We start from the raw sequence: 26,822 nt of genomic DNA, 5'->3' as shown, positions 1-26,822 counted from the left end.
TTTTATTTCACAGTTCGGATCCCGCGTCCAGATTGCTGGCCATCTCCGTTCTAAGGTGCTAAACCCAGCCTCATGTGTCTTAAAAAAAAAAGAGATTTGGAAAGGCTTCGTTTGGTTGCAATTTGTTCCTTTTGGCTGAAACACATCCCGGAGTTTAGTTCTTACTGACACACAATCTGAGTGCGAATTAAGGGGGGGATAGCTGCTTGCAGGATTAGCTCCAAGCCTGTAATTCCTTACGTGGAGGTCTGCGCCTTTCTTACAGTGACTGGAGGCTAGAGAGATTATAAGCCCCACATTCTTCAATCACAAGTACTTAGAATTTATAGTCGTTTCTCCACCTCTGAAGCACAACATATTTACAAGTCATTCTTTTTAAGCAGCGGGCTGAGAAATGTCAGGCCTCCACATACTAATTAGCCCCTTTCTATAAGACACCTTCCAGTATTGCGAGACATTTTACAAGCTGCTAAAAAGAAGTGTCTTCTGAATCGTAGCCAGGTGTTTTCTAACGCAACCTATCCAAACACGTTAACCTTATTAAGCAGCCCAGCTTTCTGCCTCACGAGCTCTTGGCACCGACCAGCTTACAAATTATTTTATATTAATAAAATAGATTGTCTCTGTTCTCGAGAAGTTCCACCGCGTGCTTCTTATTTCTATTGTGTTTGGCCCAGTCTCTGTCATGATAAGGAGACCTTAAGGTGTCTGGAACAAGGTGCTTGCTTTGGTCCAGCTCAGACCTCACTCGTATGAGCCGGAATCTACTACGTACTGGTTGATTAATGTTAGACTTTTTTTGAAGACACCATCCAACGACTGACGTAGCCATTGTGGCAAAGCTCTTTACAAATAATAATACTTCATCAATTACTGATTTACTGGTATGGAAATTCCCTGTAACTACTCTATGTATTCACCGTAAAAGTGAACTAAAGAGGATTTCATTTTAATAGCATAACACTGCCTTTACATAGATTAAAAAGGGGTGCCAATAGTTTTTTAAGAGCAAGAGTAAAAAGCTTTATGGGGCAAATCGATGAAAGTCAACAAAATTAGGAATGGACTGTGTTCTGTTGGTAGTGACAATGGTCAATGTTATATGGGGTAGGGAAGATTTAGAAAACAGTGACCATACTTTTCTATGTATAGCCTGGCTAATCTTAATATGAAATATTAATTAAATATTCCCTTTCCTTGTTATAGCCTACATGCCTTTATAGATCTATTTTTTTATTGTCCTAAAGCCTTTGAAGTAAAAAATGAGGAACCCTTCCAAAGGATCCTGGTTAAAAATATAATTTTGTTTCTACACCTCTTACGCCACTTTATATATCTCTATGGTAACAGACTACAAACAAACCTTGTGTAGTCTGATCCTGCAGTCATCCTTCCTTTCTTCTGTCTACTACTTCTCACTAACACACATTTGGAGAGTGTGACTACAGAATAAGGCTACACAGAGTTTGTTTGTAGCCTCTTACCATGGAGACATGTAGGTCTACATGGGCTGTAGATGCAAGATTAGATTTTCAACCCCTTTTATTTATGCACAGTTGGCTGTCAGCTGTGTCATACAGTTGCTGACCCAGTGCAGTGGCTGATTTCAGAGATTACGCTGATCCTGGCCATTTAACCCTCTAAATGCCACAATCTCTCCCACAACAAAATGGCAGGGTGCTAAGTAATGTTCATGGCAGTCAGGGGCCCGCATATTAATACTTCTATTACCCTGCCTCAGTGGGTAATAGGATAACGGTAAAATCACAATACACTGGAATAAAGAAGTATTGCACTATATTACCAACAGTGATGAGCGGCAGGGGCAATATTCGAATTTGCGATATTTCGCGAATATTTGGGTGAATATTCGTCATATATTCGAGAGTTCGTGATCTCCAGTCATTATTTTCTTGATTAGCGAAAATCAGCAATTGGAAAATTTGCCGATAAAAAATTTCCGATACAAAAATTCCCGATCAACACTACTCCTAAAATCAAAGATATTGCCGCCTTCTCATTGGCGCACAAGCAAGAAGCAGTGAGGGTTCATGGGTACTGATGAAAAAAATCGAGAATATTTGCGATTACGAAGATATAGCACTATAGTCTAGATATTTGCAAATTCTCGAAGTGCCAATATTCGCGATATAAATTCGCAATACAAATATTCGCGCTCAACACTAATTGCCAATTGATCACATCCCCGAAGGATGGGGGGGGGGGGGGCGCAAAAAATAAATATAAAATAAAGGGTTAAGAAAGTTTACAAAAATATGTAAATTTACGTAGATTTTCATTTCAGGTTCCTTGGTTTAATGTGCTATTAACACAATGTAGTGCAGTGTTTGCCTGACAAGCTGACAATAGGCTGTAGTAGTATTCAGTTACTGACTCCATCGCTAACAAAGGTCTTATAACCTTGTCTATAGATTGTAGAGGAACATAAAATAGCTCGTATTGTCATCACTAGATCATAGCGAATAACTTGCCCTCATGGCTATCCTCCAGGTAATGTATCCCTTCAAGACTTTTCAGTCCAGGCAGCCATAATATAATTTGAAAGAGATAAAAAATTAATTTATTATAGAACAAAATACTTGTATAACAGACATGTTGGAGGGTCTCAATTACTGTTTGAACACACATACATATACTCCAGTAACCAGAGGTCTATTATGATGTCACGGTCTTCTCCCAGTCTACTTCAAAGTTGTCTGGCAGCTGTGTTGGATTATGCGTTTTATTTTCTTTTCCATTGAATCTCTTCCTTTTCTCGAAATATCCAGAGCAGCTGTCATCTTGTCCACCTGAAGTCTCTTGGTACTCTAATGGCCCTTGTAAATAATATTTGGCGTGACCCTCATGACTCATGGTCACACTTTACCCTCCTATGTTCTCTACCTGCTGATTTCTAAATCAAGAATGTCCTCCTGGCTCGGCTGGTGGCCATCTATGTACCCTGTCAGTTCTCTGTCCCTGATGAGTGTCTCTTACACATGATTGATTACTGTGGTGAAGTTTCATCTGTCAGTGATCTCTGTATAAATAGTGCTGCATGGTCTTTTTACAAAAAGAGTTACCATGTTGAGGTGTACTCTCATAATGTGTTGCACTAATTGGGCAACATGATGGCTCATTATTACACTAATGCAAAAATTCCAACACGTGATCCAAACGGTTTTACCGCTGCAGGTCCCAATAGTGAAATGGGTTAAATTCCCAAAGTGCTGTTTACAATATATTCGGGGACCGCGCGACTCTCCACTACCCAATCTTCTTAATTTCGAGTACATCCTGGCTGTATAGGTATTGTATAGGTATTGCACGAACACCAAGCCCATGTTGTCCTCCAGTCAGATTCGAGCCCGGTACTGTAAGACAACCATGATAACCAATGAGTCGTCATTCCCAAAAATCCTCCTCCCACTACAGCTCCTGTGGAGGGAAGCGTACTAATAGTGAAGTACTGTATACTCCCCTCACACGCGCTCCAGCTGTTATACTCACAGGGGCAGGTAGGAGTTAGGCACATCAAATCACACTTTCCACAAAACTTTCCCCGATTAACTTGTTTCTTTCGTGGTCTGCTAGAGCATAAAGACTCCAATAGTGCAACACCGCTCATTCACTTTTGAACCCTTTTGGGGTTTTTTGGTGGACCATTTTAAAATGTAAAGATACCCCATGGGTTTCTAAACCTTTCTTTATATTTCTTATGTTCTCCTGTACACATATACACGGGCACTCCAGCATGTACACCGCTCCTGACGTTTCGCATGTTACTTCTCCAACTATCCCAAAAAAAATTGCCTAGCCCTGGAGTGTATTCACAAGGTGCGGTTTTTGCTTCCCATGCAAAAATAGAGTTAAGGAGAAGGAGGGAAGAACAGTGTCCGTAGTACACTCCAGGACGAGGCTAAAAGACTTTGGGGTAATTGGAGAAGTAACATGCGAAACGTCAGGAGTGGTGTACATGCTGGAGTGCCCATGTGGCCTCCAGTATGTCGGCCGCACAACCAGGAAGCTAAAAATACGTGTACAGGAGCACATAAGAAATATAAAGAAAGATTTAGAAACCCATGGGGTATCTTTACATTTTAAAATGGGCCACCAAAAAACCCCAAAAGGGTTAAAATTTACGGAATTGGAGGTAGTAAAAAATAACTGGCGGGGAGGAGACTTCATGGCAAAGATAAATCGTCGGGAAGTCAAGTGGATCTATGAGTTAGACATGATTCAACCAAAAGGACTAAATGTTGAGTTTGACTTGACACCCTGCCTAGTGGAATAGAATATATAAGGTGTGTGTGAAACGCTCCCGTGAGAAGATGAAAAGGTTTCAACCTACCTGTGTGGTGGGAGGGAGAAGGAGGTGACATATGTAGGGCAGAGAGCGAATTGTCTTCTCATGAATGGAGTGGTGGAATATAGGTGTGTCTACTATTAGTAACAGGATAGGTGGAAGAGAACATGTGACTTCTTGCTGATGTGTAAGATTGAAAGCGAGCAGCTTTATGAATGGAGGGGTAGAGGAATGAAATGGGTACATATACTAGTAATAATAGGATTGGTGGAAAGGGTACATGTGATTCTCTGCTGGTCTGTAGAACTAAAAGCGATTTTTAAATATTAAAGTAAAAGAATGAATGAGTTAGAATTAAGTTTTGGCCGATATTACGGGTGGAAGAACTGTATTTTAATTGCGGTAGAATTTTTGTAATTTTTTTTTATTGAAACAAGGAGTGGGTTGAGGGGAGGGGGCTGGGTATTTAATGACGTTGTTTAGTATTGGGAGATACGCCCCTGATGAAGCTTTGGCGAAACCCGGGTCGGATTATCGGGTTAAGAGGATTTTATATGCTGTATACCGTTCTACTCTTGTGAGTATGTTAAATTAATTTTATGAAAAAGTGAATGAGCGGTGTTGCACTATTGGAGTCTTTATGCTCTAGCAGACCACGGAAGAAACAAGTGAATCGGGGAAAGTGTGATTTGTTATGCCTAACTCCTACCTGCCCCTGTGAGTATAACAGCTGGAGCGCATGTGAGGAGTGTATACAGTACTTCACTATTAGTATGCTTCCCTCCACAGGAGCTGTAGTAGGAGGAAGATTTTTTGGAATGACGGCTCATTGGTTATCATGGTTGTCTTACAGTACCGGGCTCGAATCTGACTGGAGGACAACATGGGCATAGATTTTGCATGTACTCCAGTTCTATAAAAATTTGAAACTGTAGGTTAATTGAATTCTTATAAAATAGACCCTAATTTGTAGATGACTGACATAAGAGAAATGAGATTATAAACCCTGTTGGGGACAGGAACTGATGTGAATGGCGGCCATCTATGTAAACTGGTGCGGAATATGTACTTTACTATACCTCCATGTTCCTCCAAGTTTATATTTAGCCCCACAGAGATTATTCTCACAGGGTACGGCCACACAGAGATTATTCTCACAGGGTACGGCCACAGAGTTTTTTAGATGAGGTTGTGAGGCGGATCTGCTTGCAGGATTTTCTGCCAAAGCCAGAAGTGGATTAGAAAGGAATAGAAGATATAAAGTGCATCCACTTCTGGCTTTGGCAGAAAATCCTACAGGCAGGTCTGCCTCAAAACTTAATCTAAAAAACTTTGGCCATACCCACAGATATTATAAAGAATCATGAGAAAACATTGTGGCATATATAAATATGAAGACCTTGTGCTTTCTATTTTCTCTTTATTTAAAATTTTTTTATAATCAACAGTTTTTCCTCTACAGCTTTCACTTGCAGTGTCTCTGCAGACCATTGTTCCCCCCTTCTCAGTGAATCAATCAGAGAACAGCTCTGGCAACTCGATCTGTAGACCTTCTCTCTGAACTGTAGCCATTATTATTATTATTTATTATTATTAAAGCGCCATTCATTCCATAGCGCTGTACATATGATAAGGGGTATACATACATAATACAGACAATTGCACTAATAAGAAACAAGACGAGTTACAAACTGATACAGAAGGAGAGAGGGCCCTGCCCGCGAGGGCTTACAATCTACATGGTATGGGAGAAGGACACCGTAGCCATGATGAGTGTTTATGAGCTGTAAGGAAAGTACAGATAAGGGTTACAGATCGAGCCATTAGAGCTGCTCTTGGATGTATTCACTGTGAAGCTAATACACTGAAGGTGAAATCTGTTGAAAATGAATTTTATCCCAAAATGAATAGAATGCAGTGATTAACAAAATTGCTCCAAAGTTGTCCATTGTCTTTAAGCTGCTGATGCTTCGGTTTTTGTTTAATTCTAGGCAACTTATCATATGCCTTATAAGCGCTTCACCACTTGGCAGTCACTACAGAGGCCAGTGAATGAGTTCTTAGGCCTCGTTCCCATCTCCGTCAAGCAGATTCAGCTGCCTGATCCTCCACAAATGCCGGCTGTTGGGCAGACATAAAAACGTTGCATGCAGTGGTTTTTGTCTAGCCAAAACTCGACATTTATGCCCGATATCATCCGGTTCACCACTAGACCTCATTAAAGTAATTGGGGAATTGCCGGTGAACTAGAGAATCCGGCAATGTCCGTTGTGGCGAAATCTGGCAGGCTGTCCTCTGCCGGATTCACTAGTTCACCGCCGGATCCCCATTGACTGTAATGAGGTCTGGTGGTGATCCGCCTGCCAGATCTGCTTGATGGAGATGTGAATGAGGCTATAGACAGCATGTGATCAGCTGGCCAGGAGTAAGCGAAGCCTGAGCTACCAGAAAGACAGTGGTACTAGACCGATGGTGGCTTACACACATATTAAGGCACTCTCAGCCTTTAAAAAAAATCTACAGGACAGCCCCTTCCAGTTGGCTACATCATGGACTTGCTTTTTGTATTACAAAATTAACATTTGTAAGCTCCACTAGCAATTAGACTAATGGAATATTCATTATTAGATTTGAAATTTTTCTGTTAAAATTTTGTCCTGTACATCTCAAAATAACTGTGGCATTTCACGATTTTTCCGATGATGTTTTTGTTACCACTGAGAATGCACAGTGTTGGATTTGACCTTTTTTAAATTATAGAAAATGGTATCCAGAAATAAATTGCCACCCAGCACAAGATTCCAGGCTCTCAATACCTCTCAAAAATAGAATTTTAAGAGTAGCAAAGTTTTAAAAATTGATGAGAAAAATCTGTTTCGGTTTGTATTCTGCCATTGTAAAAAATGTGTTAAAGTGGGAGAACAGATTCCATCACAATGCGCCTGAAACAATATTTGAACAGTACGGCTTACTACAAATATGTTCTCTGTGCCATAATTGTATAAATATGACTGGGGCAGTTTAGGTCTTACATCCACATTCACATGAGGCACTTTGAACATTCTTGTTAAATTATGCCTACGGCACATCCTCTCCTTTTCGAATTATGGGTCCAAATACGGCTATATACTTACCAGAGGGATGGTGAGAGATGATGGACATAATATTCCCCACTGAGGACCACACTCTTTTTATTTCTGCTACAAGAAACAGTGTTGTGGTCTGTCACATATATGTATTTTAGGTAGATAAAAGCAATTGCATAACATTAAAACCACCTGCCTTTAAATTCCAAGGTGGGGCCTCCATGTTGGAATTGTTTTTCCAGCTCAGATCTGGGGAATATTGAGCTCTTTCTCATGTTCCACAAACCATTCCCGAACAATTTTCACATTGTAGCCGGGTACATTATCCTGCTGAAAGATACCACTGCCGTTAGGGAATATCGGGTGTACTTGTCTGTAGCAATGTTTAGGTAGGTGGTACATGTCACATGAATGCCAGGACCCATGGTTTCCCAGCAGAAGATTGCCCAGGTATCACACTGCCTCTCCTGGCTTGCCTTCTACCTATAGTGCATCCTGGTGCCGTCTCTTCACAAGACAAGTGACACGCGCATCTGGCTGTCCACATGGTGCAAATGGAAATGTGATTTATCAGACCAAGGCCACAATCTTTCATTGTTCCATGGTCCAATTCTGATTCTTACGTGCCCGTTGTAGACCGGGGTCAGCATGGGCACTCAGCATTCGGTGGGTCTACATGCAACTTGCTATAATGTGTTCTGGCACCTTTCTTTCATAGGCTACCCTCCTTTCCCCTCAAGCATCAATGGACCTTGGGTAACCCTGTTGCTGTTTAACCAGTTGTCTTTCCTTGGACCATTTTTGGTCGGTACTAACCACTGCATAACAGGAATGCCCCACAAACCTGCCATTTTGGAGACGCTCTGACCCAGTAATCTAGCCATCACAGTTTGGCCCTTGACAAAGTCGCTCAGATCCATACTATTTTTCCTGCTTCCAACATATTAACTTCAAATGTGATATGTTCACTTGCTGCCTAATCTGTCCAACTCCTTGACAGACGTCATTGTAACGAGATCAATGTTACTCACGTCACCCTTCATGTTATGGCTCATTGATGTATGCTACCATACTATATATCAGAATGGGATTTGTGGAGAATTTTAATTTATTTTTTTAAACGTGCACACATGCAGCTGAAACAACCCTATTTAGAGGTGTGGCACAGATGTTTCATTGGTTTAGATCAGGGCTGGGGAACTGTTTTGCTGCCAAGGGCCATTTGGATATTTGAAACATCATTCGCAGCCCATAATAAATTCTCAGCTTAAAAATTTGACTGCTGTATTTGGTCAAACATATAATTGACTTAGGGGTAAGTTACAGAAATTGCGCTTAAATTTTAAAAATCTAGAGTGCTGTATATTTTTGCAGCACAAAATGGCGCCTGCACTATATATATTACATATAGTACAGGCGCCATTTTGACCAAACATAGCAGTCTAATTTTTAAGTTCAGAATGTTATTTATTTAGTTCTTTATTTGGCATTAATGGCAGCCAAGCTCATCCCAGGGGGTTCAGAGAGGGGTTCACCCAGCTTTCACTCTCCCTGACACTGCCCCTGCCTCTTCCTTCACAACTGTCTCTGCCTTTGTACCTTTCTTAGTTTCGGATCTACCCCCCCCCCCACCTCCATCAGCCTCCTATCAGACCCGCCAGCCTACATCAGCCTCAGATCAGACTCCCATCAGACCTCTCAGCCTCAGATCAGACCTCTCAGCCTCAGATCGGACCCCCATCATACTCTCCCTAGCCTCAGATCAGACCTCCCAGCCTCAGATCAGACCCCCATCAGATCCCCCAGCCTTAGATGAGACCGTCCCCAGCCTTAGATCAGACCCTCCCCAGCCTCAGATCACGCCCCTATCAGACCCTCCCAGCCTCAGATCAGACCCTCATCAGACCCCCTAGCCTCAGATCAGACCCTCATCAGACCCTCTCTAGCCTCAGATCAGACCCCCCCCCCCCCCAGCCTCAGATCAGATCCTCATCAGACCCTCCCCAGCCTCAGATCATACCCCCAGCCTTAGACCAGACCTTCCCCACCCTCAATTAGCCTCAGATCAGCCCCTATCAGACCCCCCAGCATCCAATTAAACCTCAGATCAGATGATTAAAAAAAAATATAATAAACTTACATCTTGAGCTCCGGGCGGCGCTGCCACTTGGCAGATCCACTTATCCTCCCTGGTCGTCTTCCCACCGCACTGTACTGTTACCTGACAGCGCACAGCATCAGGTTGTGGTGCACGTCTACGTGCACTACTTCCTGACACAGAAGTGGGCCGGAAGAAGATCAGGGAAGGTGAGGTCAGCCAGTGCAGTGTTGTTCTCACCTTCCTTTCCTCCCGCATGCTAATGACCGCTTCGTCGTTAGCATTTTCACTATATACACTGGCAGGGGGCCACATGAATTGATCACAGAGGTTTCCCACCCCTGGCTTAGAGGTTAGGCTCTAGAATTTTTCCATTGACTGAAAACAAGCAAAGATCTTGATAATTGGGAGAAAACAAAGAACATAAATGAGAAAGTTGCTCAGCTTTTCACGATTGTACTGTACGTTATTTAAATAGGAACCCCTGGAATTTACATCATACTGAATGGTTTACTGAGCTTAAAACATTGGAACATTATAGAAAACAGACAACCCTATTTGAGTAATTACGGTGGAGATAATATAAATATCTTGCTTTTTATGCCTGTAGGTCAGAATATGTACGGCTGTTATATGGTTAGTATGGTTTATTGTATGTTGACATCTTATCTTGAATTTCAGGACCCATTGGTGTTGGCTTAAATGAACTTAAGAGAAAAGTCCTCCTCAGCGACTCCCAGCACTACGGAGTGACCGTGCCACGTAAGTACTTGTCATCACAGCTTGTTATTTCATAAGGAGGGTATATGTGTCCTACGAGATGTGCCCAGATCATTGGAAGCAGATAGTAAATTCCCATATGGCCATACGTTCTTCCTGCTTGAGATGTTCCAAATTCTTGTGGCCACGAGTCAGTTTTAAGTGATTTTGTGGTCAGAAACCAATGTATTATTTCAGATTTCCTCTAATTAGTGGGTGGTGTGCCTCATTTGATGGTTACTTCCTCCCATGTTCTACGCCCCTGTATTGCACAAGACTCCGAGGGTGTATTTATATGGATCATTTTATTTCTTGAAGAAATTTTTGTTTTTGCAGCAATTTCAGAAATCACAACAAAAAATTAGACCGAAATGACTCCTGTAGATACACTGTAAAATACAACAGGCGGTGTGGAGCCATAAGTGGCAGTGATATTTCGTGCAGGCGTAGTGAAAATCATATTGTTCTTAGCCTCACTACACACTACGCTCTGGCACTTACATCTACTACACATTGGTGAACGTTCCTGTCAGACTGCTCAGCCATGATGGCATATTGTAGGCAAGATCACATCATTACCATCTATTGTAAGGCAGTGTACTGCGGCCCTGCAGACATTTTAAATCATTCCCGAAGAACTCCATTAAGGGGAAGATTTATCAAGGCAGGCTTTTCTGTACAGTGGCAGATGCCTTTTTAATAAATTACGCTCATCTCTGGACCTCCGTGCGCCAGAAACTCCTATCTACGCCAACTAGGGGTTGTCATAGACTTGAGCGAGTTCTCTGTGTATTTGTAGTCAATATGGGGGGCCACAGAGGCTCCGAACCACTGCTGCACCCCATCCCTATTGTTGTCTCTTTAGAAAAGTAGCCAAAAGCTCAAAAAGTTCCAAATTATGGCCCAAATATGTCATGTGCCATAATTTGCCATAAAGTAGCGTTAAAACATTAATAAATTCCCCCCTACGTTTTTTTAAGATGCTGCATAAAATGAGCCAACGTTTGATTAAAAAATTCTGACGTAAACCAGCAAAGAGGTCTAAAGGTGTATGAAATGTATCATCCTTCATTGGCAGTGGCGCATCTTTAGGCCTTCTAGTCTTAGACAATATTACTAAATCTGTCCATGTCTTTGTCGCCCATACCAACCAGTCAAAGCACAAGTTCTAATTTTTCATGAGTAATACGAGAAATTAAAGCTGGGCTGTGATTGGTTGCTATAGGCATCAAAGGCAGGTTCTCCTTTAATCAGGGTTTTCACCCAGAAATCTATGATATAGTGGGAAATAAGAAGGCTGGATGAATGTGGAAACTCCCTTTAATATGGGCCTTATCAACTCCCCTTGGGGTTCATGCCAACCAGAGACATAAAATAAAGCTCCTCAGCCTCTATGCAAAATCTGTACGTTTTATGATGTTGGTTTCTTATGTGGTAGAGGGACTTTTAGGGCCCCTTAAGCATCAAGGCCCAATTGCCACCGCTCCTTCTGCATCATCTATAGTTAGGCCCTGGAAAGCATCCAATCAGAGTTAAGCTTTCATTCCTGAAGGAGCTCTGGAAAACTTGGAAGCTGCAGTGTGATTGGTCGCTTTGGGCTTCATTGCCGATCCTCCTGTTCGACATTTTTGATAAACGAGGCCTCTCTGTCTGGTTGTAAGATGGAAATCAGATTTTTAATAAACAAGGAGGATATGAAGGTTGTCTGGACTGAGCGTGCAGCTGAGGAGCCGGAAGCATTTAATGGCTTTCAAGGTTTTGATTAGCGTAGAAGTCTGTATTCCCTGATGCCTTTTACATTACGGCGAGCAGGAGATGGACCGCGTCACCACAGCTTAAGGTGTTCCGGTCAAGCAGACAGCTCTGTCCATCCAGTTTCCGTTTTCTGTGGATTTCTCATTATTCACGACACAGCCGGGAGAAATTGACAGCGACATCTTTACGAGCCCCACGGGAAGGAAAGGGAATCAATATTTTCTAGTGTCCCGAAATGTAGAAACAAATAAAGCAATCATTTAACACTCTGTAAAAAGGAGTTTGCTTCACAATTACATTAATGGGCCCGGGTTCCATAAAGCGCTCGCCTCTTTGTACGCAGCCCCAGCTGCTGCAGTAAAAGGCTTGATACCACTTTTCCGGATTGAGCTATTTATTTAATATCCTCCGGAGTGATCACCGTGTAATAATGCTGTTCCCCCGCAGATGACTTTTACAGTTAATCAAGCTGGAAGTTCAAGCTACAAAGCCTTTCTTAACCCCCTAAGCTTTCTGGTGTGATGCATCACAAATGCGGGTCTCTAGTAATATGACGAATCGCTGCTGGTAATACTGGAGCTTCTTGATGGAAAGCGCAGGTGTCAGTAGCAACCAGAGTACAAGACGACTCCTATTAGGATGAGTGTTTAACGTTCATGGGACTCAAGCATGAAAGCTCTTAGGATACGGCGAGATGGCGCGTCAATGCCAGGTCCACCCACAGCAGACAATGGCTGCCATGATATTACCACCAAATCGAGGCTTCGTTGGCTGCCGGTGGTGAGCGTGGCTAACCTAATTGTAGTCTCACGTCCTAGATCGGAAGTCTCAACCCTTTTATCGGATGTCAGCCAGTGTCCGTTATGACAGCTGGTTTTTAGCCAAAGGATATTAAAGGGCATCTGTCAGCAGATTTGTACCTATATATCATATCATGTGATATCCAGACTAGTTCTTCAGCTGAGTGCCCTCTGGTAGAGAGTAAAGGACTCCTTAAAGGGCATCTGTCAGCAGTTTTGTACCTATGAAACTGACTGATCTGTTACATGTGCGTTTCGCAGCTAAAGGCATCTGTGTTGGTCCCATGTTCCTATGTGCCCGCAATGCTGAGAAAAATGAAATGTTAGTATATGCAAATTAGCCTCTAGGAGCAATGGGAGCGTTGCTGTTGCACCTAGAGAATCTGCTCTCTGCAGCTGCTGTGACCTCTGCACTTTGATTGACAGGACCAGGAAGTGAAAATGTCATCATACTTGGCCCTGTCAATCAGAGTGGAGAGGATGTGACAGTTGCAGAGAGAGCAGAGCCTCTAGGTGTAATGACAACGCCCCCGTTGCTCCTAGAGGCTCATTTGCATGTACTAAAACATCATTTTTCTCAACAATGTGGGCACATATGAACATGGGACCAACACAGATGTCTTCAGCTGCCAAGTGCACATGTAACAGGTCAGACAGTGTCATAGGTACAAAACTGCTGACAGATGCCCTTTAAAGGGGTATTAACTAGAATGTGCCATGAATGTCAGGTGCGATTTCCCCCTCTAGGACTCACTGCCATCTGTAGATTGTGGCCCATGAAGTGAAGGGAGAGCAGCTGGACATACGTGGCCACCCTCCATTCACCGCCATGGGTATTCTAACAAGAAGCTGAACACTGGCTATTTCTGGCGGTCCCATAGCAACTAATAGGGAGGTGGCCACGCTTGCGCAGTTTGCTCTCCATTCACCACTGGGGTTCTTCTAAAAACAGCCGAACATGTTTGCTCAGCTATTTTTTAAGTCTCATAGTAGTGAATGGAAATTGATGGCATATCCTCGCTATATGCCATCAATGTCCCAGATGGGAATGGCTCTTAATCTAGACATATTGGCCAAACCGATTTCGCCAAGACCAGCCAACCATCTAATGTGTCTGGAGGCCTCCCAACTCTCACCTGACAGCAGATGTTGGTGGAGATGAGGATGGGTTGTTGCAATCTTTTGTTCTCAAGGGAGATAAGACACCACCAGAATTGTATGGCAGATGTCGTGTTCCCCTCTCCCCAGAACACGTGCACCATCAGCCCTGGTACAGCAACCTGATGTTCTTACATTATCTGGACAGATGGTTGCAAAATAGGATCTGACCTTCCACCTCTGGGCAGTCTGGATGCCACTTAGAGCTCCATCAAGGTGACATCAGCTTTGGCTCAACTGTATAAGCAACAGGGCTACCAATTTCTGTACAGTGACTCATAGTCTGAAGAGGAATTGGACTCTTTAGACAACCTGCCTTAGACCTGCACTACAGTTAACCTTCCATCTTAGGCTACTTTCACACTGGCGTTTTGGCTTTTCGTTTGTGAGATCCGTTCAGGGCTCCAAAACGGATCAGTTTTGCCCTAATGCATTCTGAATGGATAAGGATCCGCTCAGAATGCCTCAGTTTGCCTCCGTTCCGTCTCCATTCCGCTCTGGAGGCGGACACCAAAACGCTGCTTGCTCCGTTTTGGTGTCCGTCTGACGAAACTGAGCCAAACGGATCCGTTCTGACACACAATGTAAGTCAATGGGGACGGATCCGTTTTCACTGACACAATATGGCACAATAGAAAACGGATCCGTCCTCTATTGACTTTCAATGGTGTTCAAGACGGATCCATCTTGGCTATTAAAGATAATACAAACTGATCCGTTCTGAACGGATGAAGACGGTTGTATTATCTGAACGGATCCGCACCAAACGCGAATGTGAAAGTAGCCTTAGTTCTTCCCTTTTCACTGCTACACATACTTTTCCATAAGCTGTTCCCATCAACTAGTTTTATCGCACTTGCTAATCTTTTCTGGTGTTTGTTCTTTATGTTGTTTCATTGTTCGCCCATCAAAAACTTAAAAATCCCTGTGCTTATGGTAAACTGTATCTAGTGCTTCTGATGAACAGGGCGTCCTGGCGTGTAACATATTTGTGCCTTTTCCAAGCTGTGATCCTGTGAGAATGGCATTGGAGTTGCAGTAGTCTACTTAAATTCTGCAGGATCTTTGGATTTTGGCTTTTGAGACGCCAGTCTTAATAAATGCCCCCAATGTGTAATTAATAAAACAAATATAATAACCTCCACCGACACCAGAACACACACAGGAGCCTTATTCACACCAGCCAGCCTCTGTTAGATAAATGACACTGGTTTATATTGGGATTCTGGAATAAAAATCCACCCTCCGGTGATTATGACTGGTGATGACTGCGCAGTGAGTACACCATTCATTCTGTGCAACTAGACACCATCCTCACCACGGCAGGAGACATCGGTGCTTGTATTAATCATTCTCCTTCCTGAAGAAACACTAACTTTATGTTGCAGCTAACATTTATAATGTTTAACAAGTCTATTACCTTTCTTGTACTGATCTTTAGTTACTTTTGACACTACTCTCAAAATTCTGCTGGTTGCCACTTGGAAGCCATCAGCACCATGCTGACCGATACCCCTGAACTGACTGGACTTCTATAATGCACAGTAGTCTGGGGTCCTGCATTGTGGGAATTGCATTTCATCTATAGATATTCTCTCTCAAGGAAGTGGTTAGTTTAAAGGGGTTGTCCAGGCTTTTAGTTTAAAGGGGTTGTTCTGAGGATAGGTCATAAATATCGGAGTGGCCGGGCTCCGACACCCAGCACCCCCACCGATTAACTGTATGAGGAGACGGCGCATGCAGTACACTCGTGCCTTCTCCCATCTCTCTTCCTGTCGGCTGCTGCTGTCTATGGCAAAGACCCCACCGATCAACTGTATGAGAAGACGGCGCATGCAGTACACACGTGCCTTCTCCAGTCTCTCTTCCTGTCGGCTGCTGCTGTCTATGGCAAAGACCCCACCGATCAACTGTATGAGGAGACGGCGCATGCAGTACACACGTGCCTTCTCCCGTCTCTCTTCCTGTCGGCTGCTGCTGTCTATGGCAAAGACCCCACCGATCAACTGTATGAGGAGACGGCGCATGCAGTACACGCGTGACTTCCTGCCTTCTCCAGTCTCTCTTCCTGTCGGCTGCTGCTGTCTATGGCAAAGACCCCACCGATCAACTGTATGAGGAGACGGCGCATGCAGTACACACGTGCCTTCTCCCGTCTCTCTTCCTGTCGGCTGCTGCTGTCTATGGCAAAGACCCCACCGATCAACTGTATGAGGAGACGGCGCATGCAGTACACGCGTGACTTCTCACATCTCTCTTCCTGTCGGCTGCTGCTGTCTATGGCAAAGACCACAGACAGCAGCAGAGGACAGGAAGAGAGAAAAAAGATGGCACGTGCATACTGCGCGCACCATCTCCTCATACAGTTGATCGGCAGGGGTGCTGGCCGTCGGACCCCCGCCAATCTGATATCCTGATGATAGGTCATCAATAGTAAAAGCCTGGGAAATCCCTTTAAATCAGGGGTGCACAACCTGAAGCCCCCAACCTTCTGGTCACCTGTCTGTCCGGTGGCTGCTTACATGTGATTTCCGTGTGGCAGGTGGTGTGATTTACTAATGGTGAACTGTGTGGCCATCTTTGGGATCCCCACATATCGTCAGAATCATGCTTGCATTTGGATATATTTATTGTAGTTTTCTGGGACTGGTAAAACGCACACAAACCTCAGTGGGGAGATCCGTATGACATGCATGTTCTCTTCTTTTCTGGAGTGCAAATTGGGGAGAAGGCTATCCCAATTCTCCCGATGGGTAGGGCTCCTGGAAGTGAAACTGGCATCTTTCAGATATATCCTCAATGTGCTATAAATGTCGTAGATGGTTATCGTGGCCCTTGGGATTGCTTACATCTGGCAGGGTGGCCTTCAGACCAGAAAAGGTTGTGCATCATCCCCATGTTTAAACCGTGCACCTGATCAGCACTGGCGCACTACATTTCCCATTCAGTCATACCTTCAGTTTTGAGTAAAGATTGCTAGCTTCTTCCTATCGCAGGAAACAAGTGCTCTTACACGGACCTTCTTGGTAGACCACCTGGTCAGTACTAGGTTTCAGACGCACCCAATAATTTAATGGGACCACAAGTGACTGTCTACAAAGTCAACTTGCAAATTTTACATTGCAGTGTCCCAGTACGAAGTCAGTCTTGTACATCTTGGCTTTCTTCCTCCTTCCCACCAGCGTTCTGGAATCAAGTCATCTGTAAAATAGTGCAATTAAGTAATTACTTTGACATTCGTGAGCAGTCATTACTGCAGTCGTCCCGGTTCTGCCCCCGCCGCGCATCCATCACACACGTTCTGCAGTGGCGAAGGTGGAAGTTGACCCAGTAAGATGAGACTCATCTGTATCTCAGCGCGCACATGTGTGACTCTCGGCCCTTTCCTTTAGTGAGCTGTCTGACAGATGAGTACATCTTTAACAGTCTACAGCGGTCTCACTCCCATCCCATACATGTGTTAAAATGTTCTGTTTGAGACATACTTATAAAGATGATTTCCTCCAAGGGACTTTAACCTTTTCTGTCCTCCACAGGAGGCTGAGGGTTGTAATGCAGGTTAACATATGTTATCCCATAGGGAGCTCAGCCTCTGTTGTCAATTAGACCCCATCAGCCGGCAGCAAGCGAGCGCACTGGAAATCCGCATGGACAAGTGATGGAAAAAAATACCCTTTATGACAAAACCAGATTAAAACCCTCTAATAAATGCAGCTTGCATGTACATTGAAGTGGTCTCCTGCTGCAGCTGTGAGGACAGAGGAGTGTGAGCTTGTACCAGTAAATGGACTTCATGTTCATAGAGCTCCCGTCTGCGCCTATGGGAATGAGCAGAAATGCTTTTATTGGTGGTATGTTTTTATATTTTTTCAAAGATTACCCAAGATATGTGTTTTATATCCTTGCACTCTCTAGTAACATGTACATGTGCCAAGGATCGGGCCAATTATGGGTAGCGAACTTCACAAAAAGACTCGCCGCCAATCACCCAACAAATAAGCAAATGCTCGTTTGTCAGCTAATCGCATCTTTTGTCGGCAGCACATCGCTCTGTTTAAACAAGAATGTGCTGCCGACAATATGCAAATTGAATAGGGGAAGAATGATCGTAATAAAACGACTGTTCGTACACCATTCACCGTGGTCACGTATTTGTCAAAACGTCCATGAAAATCCGCCGCAAAGTAAAATACGAGGCAAAATACTATTCCCACCTCAAGGAAAAATATGTGCATGGATTTGAGGACATGGAGATTTCACATTTTTGCTGCAGGATTAAGACTACTTTCACACTAGAGCAGGCATGCTCAACCTGCGCCCCCCCAGCTGTTGCAAAACTACAACTCCCAGCATGGCCAACAGCCTACAGCTATCAGCCTACAGAAGGGCATCGTGGGAGTTGTAGTTTTACAACAGCTGTAGGGCCGCAGGTTGAGCATGCCTGCACTAGAGTTTCTATTTTCCGGTATTGAAATCCGTCATAAGGACTCAGTACCGGAGAAAAACGCTTTAGTTTTGTCCCCGTTCATTGTCAATGGGGACAAGCTGCGGTTTTCTTTCCGTCATAGGATGCAGAGCAAGACGGAAGCATGACCCACAATGCAAGTCAATGGGGACGGATCCGTTTTCTCTGACACAATAGAAAACTGATCCGTCCCCCGTTGACTTTTACTGGTGTTCAAGACGGATCCGTCTTGGCAATGTTAAAGATAATACAACCGGGTCCGTTCATAACGGATGCAGACGGTTGTATTATGAGTAATAGAAGCGTTTTTGCCGGATCCAGCAAAAACACTAGTGTGAAAGTAGCCTATACAATACTTATCCCCTATTCACAGCATAGAAGATAAGTGTCTTCTCGGTGGGGGTCGAACCGCTATGACGCCTGCTAGTCACAGGAACGTTGGTCCAGTGTTCCCCTGTTTGAATGGAGCAGTGGTCACACACGTCTGCTGCTTCATTAAACTCTGGGGGACTGCAGGAGATAGCGAGAACATGGGTGATTGGCGGGGGTCACGGCAGACATTCCTCCACGGATGACTTATCTTCTATCCTGTGGACAGGGGATATGTAATTTTCTTGGGAAAAACACTGTAGCCTACTCAGTGAGCACTCCCGAAGTAGTTATAGCACCATTCAGTGGAGAGTATCTGGTATACCAGAAGTGCCCTCAGTTCTATCTCTTATATCTGTTTCCATCTGTAATGACAGATACGACGAGAGGAAAGAGGAACCAGGAGTGTGACGGCGTGGAATATATCTTTATATCTAAGCACTTGTTTGAAACAGACATACACAATAACAAGTAAGTGTCCTATCACCAGAGCCTGTGCATTCACCCGTCTGGAGCATATGATTCAACACTCCAGGGTAACCTCAGAGCAGACTTTGGTGGTGTCTTACATGAGATCTTTCCAGAAGTTGGATGGTTGTAGGGGTATTCCCAAGTTTTATACGTTATCTCAGGGTAGGTCATCAGTATCTGATCTGAGAGGTCTGACACCTGGAACCCCGCCACTGTGGTGAGTGTCTCTAGACTCCTCCTAGGCCAGTGATGTCACATTATTTGGTCACATTGGCCTACTTGCAGTTCATTCCCATTCAAGTGAATGCGCCTGGGCTGTAATCCAAGCACAGCCACTATGCTCGGTTCCTGGCTTCCTCAGACCGCTGATGGCTGGGGTGCCATGAGTTGGACCCTCATGATCAGATATTGATGACTTATCCCCAGGATAGGCCTTTAATATCAGTCACGGAAAACCCCTTTAGTCTATAAATACAGTTTCAATCCCATTATCTACCAGAAGAATGGAAGGTTTCCCAAGTATAGTTAGAGTTATTATCTTAAATTAGTATCTCGGGACCCTTCTCTTCCAAAAAGTGCAACAATGTTCCACAGATTTCCATAGTGAGACTTCTCAAAGAGAGGGGTAATTTGATCTGCACGATTCCCTGTCTGCCAGCCCCTAAACTACAGTCAGCAAATCGATAGATCTGTACTTCAATTCACCACAAGTAAAATCCGTGTGCCCAGCGAAAAAAATTTCATATCATGGCAACCTTTTTACTCGCCCAATTTTTCGCATTGCCACAATAGCCATGAGACAGGTTTGACATGATCAGACTTCCGATGCTTTATCCTGTGGACAGGGGATACTTTTTTGTCATGGGGCAACCCCTTTAAAGGGCATCTGTCAGCAGATTTCTACCTATGACATTGGCTGCCCGTTCCATGTGCGCTTGGCAGCTGAAGGCATCCGTGTTGGTCCCATGTTCATATGTGCGCGCATTGCCGAGAAAAATTAAGTCGTAATATATGCAAATGAGCCTCTAAGAGCAACAGTGGCGTTACCGCTACACCTAGAGTCTCAGCTCTCTCTGCAACTGCTGCACCCGCTGCACTTTTATTGTCTTTAGAATAGGGCCAGGCATGATCACATTTAGGGTCCATTCACACGTCCTGTTTTTTTTCATCCTGAAAAACGGTCCGTTTTTTGCGGATCCGTTGTTCCTGAAAATGTTTCCGTATGTCATCCGTTTTTTGCGGATCCGCAAAAAACGGGAGCATGTATACATTTCAATAATCAAATAAAGTTGTTTGGATTTCTTTGAAAAAAAATTGAAAAAAAAAAAAAAAAAAAAAATTTGTTATGTGTTTCCAGGAACGGAATCCGCAAAAAACGGATGACATACGGAATGACATCCGAATGTCATCCGTTTTTTGCGGATCCATTGACTTTGTATTGTACCAGGATCCGATTTTTCAGGACAAGAATAGGACATGTTTTATATTTAAACGGACATGCGGAACGGAACAACGGAAACGGACAGCACACATTGTGCTGTCCGATTTTTTCCAGGACCCATTGAAAATGAATGGGTCCAGATCTGGTCCTGATCTGTTCCTGAAAAAACGGAACAGATCAGGAAAGAAAAAACGGACGTGTGAATGGACCCTTACAGTGCCTGGTCCTGTCAATCAAAGTGCAGAGCGTGCGGCTGTTGCAGAGAGAGCAGAGCATCTAGGAGTAATGACAACGCCTCCATTGCTCCTAGGGGCTCATTTGCATATAACAAAACATAATTTTCTTCAGCAATGCCGGCACATATGAACATGAGACCAACACAGATGCCTTCAGCTGCCAAGTGCACATGTAACAGGTCAGCCAGTGTCATAGGTACAGACGCCCTTTAAGGATTTGCAGAGACTTTGTGATAGGACTTTTTTTAGGATTCCTCACCTGCATGGAACATTTTTCCATGCTCTTCAGTCTTAGCCAAATTCAGTTTTGGGCAGCCTACGGTTCTCCAACTGTTTTGGAACATAGCTGGAACTTGCAGTCCACGACATCTGGCTGGCCGCAGATCGCCTGCCTCTGACCCAGAGCGTGATTGGCAGGAGGGCCCGGCGCTCATATGTTTAATATTTTAAGCTATATTGTTTTGGTTTTTAAGCAGCAGATAAGCGTTTATGGCAGGTAATCTACCATCTTTTCTCTGTCAACAATGACAAAGCCTTCCCGCTTTAGACATTGGCAACCCCAGGCAGCTATACCTCAGCGTGCAGTGAAACTTCAGTAGTTTAAGTTGTTTAAGTTCTCCAGTCTTTTATTGCACAGCATTAGCTCAGACAAAGAGGTGATGGAAAACATTAGTAGGCTCTTAGGCTGAAGTGTTTTTTCTGTGCCGGTTAACTGTAACACTAGCAGGTGTTAGTGATTTTGAAATGTAAAATACAAGCTTCATATATATATATATATATATATATATATCTCTATATATATATGTTCAAAAATGGCATATAACAGACTTGGCAGAAAGACTGCTTCTTCTAAAACACGGAGAGATAACATAGAAATCCTTATGCTTCCAATTTAACCTTCGCAATGGAAATGAAAATAAAGTTTTTGTTCTCTTTAAATTTGATAAGGTTTATTGAGTACGGCGAATATAAAAACAATTACTACGGCACAAGCATCGACTCCGTGCGCTCTGTCCTGGCAAAGAATAAAGTGTGTCTGCTGGATATACAGCCTCACGTAAGTAGCACTGAAGGTGGACGTTTTTATATCATGAAATTACACAAATGGCAATTACCTGCTTGCGCCATTTGCGAGAATGTTTCTATTGTGAGCTTTAATAAGATATCCAGCTGTTACCTTGCAAAAGTAGCCTGCATCTGCTGACAGGACAGGGTAATTGGTACTTAAAGGGGTTTTCTGAGACTTTTCTGATCCTCTGGCTAGGTCATCAGTATCTGATCGGTGGGAGTCCAACACCCAAGACCCCCACCAAACAGCTGTTTAAGAAGCCACCAGCGTTCGCAATAGCACCCCGGCCTTCTCGCAGCTTTCCCTAGCCCTTGTGATGTCACTTTCATTGGGGCTGAGCTGCGATACCAAGCACAGCCGCTATACAATGTACGGTGTTGTGCTTGTTGAGCACAAAGAAGGCCACATAGCTACTGCGAGCCCCGGTGCCTTCCCAAACATATGAACGACAGGGATCCCAGGTGTCAGGCTGGGTTCACACCTGAGCGTATCTTTTAAGCGCTGTTTACAGGCGTTTTTATCAGGCGTATTTTGGGGCGTTTTTGTAATTGGAAGCGCACATTCTTGCTATTGACAACAGAGGCGTACGCGCGACAATACGCCTCAAAGAAGCTCCTGTACTTCTTGGGGCATAGGGCGTTTTACAGCGCGTTCGTACGCGCTGTAAAATGCTCAGATGAGAACCATGCCCATAGGGAATCTTTGGTTTTTGCCTGTTGAGCGATTTACAGCGCGTAGAAACGCGCTGTAAAATGCTCAGGTGTGAACCCAGCCTCAGACCCCTCCAATCAGATACTCCTGACTAGAGAGGAGCGAATCAAATCCCACGAAATGGAATTAGATCCAAATTTCCTTGTGCTTCGTGGTAGCGATTCGATTTAACCTGAAATAGTGTAAAAACAAAAAAAGCATACTTACCTCAGCTGCCCACCGCCATCTTAATTGAGGATCTCAGCTAGAGGAAGTAAGTATGAGTTTATTTATTTTTTTATGTACATTTTACACAGTTTTTACTCTCGATGCCGCGATCATGTACCGTATGAACGTGGCATCTGAGGGGTACAATGATGGGGAGCAGCGCTATCGCCGCTCCCTGTCATTGCACCCGCTACTTGCAAAAAAAAAAATGCGCTTCGTGACTAAGTAATTCGTCACAAAGCAAATTTTTTTGTAAAGTTCCACGAAGCACCCAAATCTAATTTTTACAACTTTGCTCATCTCTCCAGAGGATAGGTCATCAGTAGGAAAGTCTCGGGAAACCCTTTTAAAGGAACACTAAACATAGAAAATGCATAAAAAATAATATCCCAGCAATTCTGTTCTTAATTTCCTCTTTTGTCTTGGTCCTCCTATTACAATTAAAAATTGTGTAAAGAATTCTGCTGCCCGTGTCCCAGAAGATCAGTCATGTCCACCCTCCTCCTCCTCATCACTGTCCCATGTCTGGCTGGCATTTCTAGGTTTTGTGTTCTTTTAAGAAAAACCCTTAAAAAGTATGAGTTGTTTATGAGAAGGCAAACATTTAAAGGGGTTGTTTAAGATTAGAAAAAGGGCCTTCTTACTTTTAGAGACAGCGCTTCTTTTCTATGGGCTGTTTAAGGTATAGGAGGGTAGCCTCATTCACGTGTATCGCTTACACAGCCATAGGGAAGAGTGGAAATGTCTCTGGACTACTTTTTTTGCATCTTACAGTATCCCTTTAAAGATGTCCAGGTGCTTCTTACTATTGTGGTGATATACAACTCACTACACCACACTAACGTAGTTATATGTTGCATTTCTTTGGTTTAGCAGCCATGCATAGTATCTAAAGCATTTTTTATTGTACACTTATTTCAAAGAAAATACAGTAAAAGGACATGTAAACATAAAAGGCTTTTCCAAGATTTTTATACTGATGACCTATCCTATGGATAAGTCATCAGTATCTGATCTGTGGGGATCCGACATGCCTGTGAGCGCCGTGGCCTTCACACAGCTTACCAAGAACAGCGCCGCACATTGTATAGCAGCTGTGCTTGGCATCGTGCTCAGCCACATTCACTTGAATTGAGCTAAGCTGCTCCTAAGCCACGTGATGGATGAATGGCTGAGAGAAGGCCGTGGCGCTCACAGGAGTGACCGTGCCTACTGAAACAGCTGATCGGCGGGGGTTCTTTAAGTCGGACCCCCACCAATCAGATACTGATGATCTCTCCAGAGGATAGGTCGTCAGTATTTAAATCTCAGAGAACCACATTAAAAGGTATATTAATTAAATGGAAATTGTATCTAAAGGATTCTATTTTTGCTTCTGTATTGCATGATTTTGCGCATTTTTTATTATTTTTCCATTATTTTGTCACACTATGAAAAAATAAAAAAATCGGCCCAGTGGCGTACATAGAGGTAAGTAAGGGCCCCATAGCAAGGATTAAACCAGGCCCCCAGCACAGGACAGAAGGGTTTCTGTCTAAACCTTTTTCAATGATCCTTGGGCCATTTTTCCACTTAGAGGGTAGAGTCCTGACCAGGTTTTCACCTCCAGTAGAAGAGGAGATAATCCCAACTAAGGGCTGTTTCACACGAGCGAGTCCATTGCGGGAATCGCGCTCCGTGTGTGAGTGTGATCCTCCGCTCTGGACTTGCAGTAGCGCACGGCATTATCATGATTTATAATGCTATGTGTCTCTGCGTGGCCTTTTTTCCACTGAATCCTAGTGACATAAAGCTGTCAGTATAAGTCTGTAGAAATAAGGTCAAGCAGTGGCACATAGCATTATAAATCATGATAATGCCGTGCGCTCCTGCGTGTCCAGGGCGGAGGATCACACTCACACACGGAGCGTGATTCCCGCAATGGACTCGCTCGTGTGAAACAGCCCTAACACTGGACCCCCTATTGTCCCTGGGCCCCATAGCAGTCGCATGGTCTGCCGCTATGGTAGTTACGCCCCTGAAACAGCCTCAGATATGTGTGCAGCAAACTGAGAAAAAAAATATTCAGATTAAAAATATTATAAAAATTTAAATCAGTCACCTAATCCTTAAAAAAAAAAAAAAAACTGTACAACTGTCAAGAAAATATCAAATACAGCAGCCGTTAACCCTTATTATAACGATATGCTTGTAATAAAGAATGAATATCTTTGGGGAGGGGGGGTGAGACAAATCTGTAGTGATTCCTCTGTGTGACTACCACCCAAAATTGCAGGAAGAAAGTGGTTTTTAGAGGAGAGGTCTCCTCCCAAAGAAGAATGCCACATAGTAGAAAAGAGTCTGTATGGGGCGTGATCTTCAAAAAAGACCCTGTTCAAATATGGCCATTCATATGAATGGCTGCATGTAATACTACAGTTCACCTATAGTGGCCTCTGAAGAGCAGATGAGCGGCCAGTGGTAGCTATTTCCTGGCGGTTGCTGGAACGGTGGCAGTCAGCTGATCACCAAAGCTGGGATTGTATTAAAGTTTTTTACATACACATATATATGTATATATATATATATATATATATACAGTCATGTGAAAAAATTAGGACACCCTTTGAAAGCATGTGGTTTTTTGTAACATTTTTAATAAAAGGTTATTTCATCTCCGTTTCAACAATACAGAGAGATTAAAGTAATCCGACTAAACAAAGAAAACTGAAGAAAAGTCTTTTCAAGATCTTCTGTAAATGTCATTCTACAAAAATGCCTATTCTAACTGAGGAAAAAGATAGGACACCCTTGCCCCTAATAGCGAGTGTTACCTCCTTTGGCTGAAATAACTGCAGTGAGACGGTTCTTGTAGCCATCTACCAGTCTTCGACATCGGTCTGAGGAAATTTTACCCCACTCCTCAATGCAGAACTTTTTCAGCTGTGAGATGTTTGAGGGGTTTCTTGCACGTACAGCCCTTTTCAAGTCACCCCACAGCATCTCAATGGGATTCAAATCTGGACTTTGACTTGGCCATTCCAGGACTCTCCATTTCTTCTTTTTCAGCCAATCTTTGGTTGATTTACTAGTATGTTTTGGGTCATTGTCATGTTGCATGGTCCAGTTCCGCTTCAGCTTTAATTTTCTAACTGATGGTCTCACATGTTCTTCAAGCACCTTCTGATACACAGTAGAATTCATCGTGGATTCTATGATGGTGAGCTGACCAGGTCCTGCTGCAGCAAAGCAGCCCCAAACCATGACACTTCCACCTCCATGCTTCACAGTTGGTATGAGGTTCTTTTCTTGGAATGCTGTGTTTGGTTTACGCCAAACATGTCCTCTGCTGTTGTGTCCAAATAATTCAATTTTGGACTCATCTGTCCAAAGAACATTATTCCAGAAGTCCTGGTCTTTGTCAACTTTATCTCTGGCAAATGTCAGTCTGGCCTCGATGTTTCTCTTGGAAAGCAAAGGTTTCCTCCTTGCACACCTCCCATGCAAGTTAAACTTGTACAGTCTCTTTCTGATTGTAGAGACATGTACTTCTACATCAACAGTAGCCAGAGCCTGCTGTAGTTCTCGAGATGACACTTTAGGGTTTTTGGAGACCTCTTTTAGCATCTTGCGGTCTGCTCTTGGGGTGAACTTGCTGGGGCGACCAGTCCTGGGCATGTTGGCAGTTGTTTTGAAAGCCCTCCACTTGTAGACTATCTTCCGGACAGTGGAATGGCTGATTTCAAAATCTTTTGAGATCTTTTTAAATCCCTTCCCAGACTCATAGGCTGCTACAATCTTTTTTCTGAAGTCCTCTGACAGCTCTTTTGCTCTCACCATGGTGCTCACTCTCACTTCAACAGTCAGGAGCACACCAAACTAAATGTCTGAGGTTTAAATAGGGCAAGCCTC

General features: G+C 43.6%; 1 protein-coding gene across 2 annotated transcripts in view; it reads left to right on the top strand.

The window, feature by feature from the left end:
• The window catches only part of MPP7 (MAGUK p55 scaffold protein 7), a 339,705-nt gene that overhangs the window by 293,957 nt on the left and 18,926 nt on the right, over positions 1-26,822 (top strand). For both annotated transcript variants that reach the window (XM_044295108.1, XM_044295109.1), the window contains exons 14-16: positions 10,172-10,252; positions 19,174-19,267; positions 21,893-22,001. In XM_044295108.1, the coding sequence (XP_044151043.1) occupies positions 10,172-10,252; positions 19,174-19,267; positions 21,893-22,001 (284 nt within the window). The remainder of the gene's footprint in view (positions 1-10,171; positions 10,253-19,173; positions 19,268-21,892; positions 22,002-26,822) is intronic.

Source organism: Bufo gargarizans, chromosome 5 (assembly GCF_014858855.1).
Source record: "Bufo gargarizans isolate SCDJY-AF-19 chromosome 5, ASM1485885v1, whole genome shotgun sequence".
Taxonomy (NCBI): domain Eukaryota; kingdom Metazoa; phylum Chordata; class Amphibia; order Anura; family Bufonidae; genus Bufo; species Bufo gargarizans.
The sequence above is the reverse complement of the archived record's forward strand: the minus strand, read 5'-3'. Positions and strand labels throughout refer to the sequence as shown.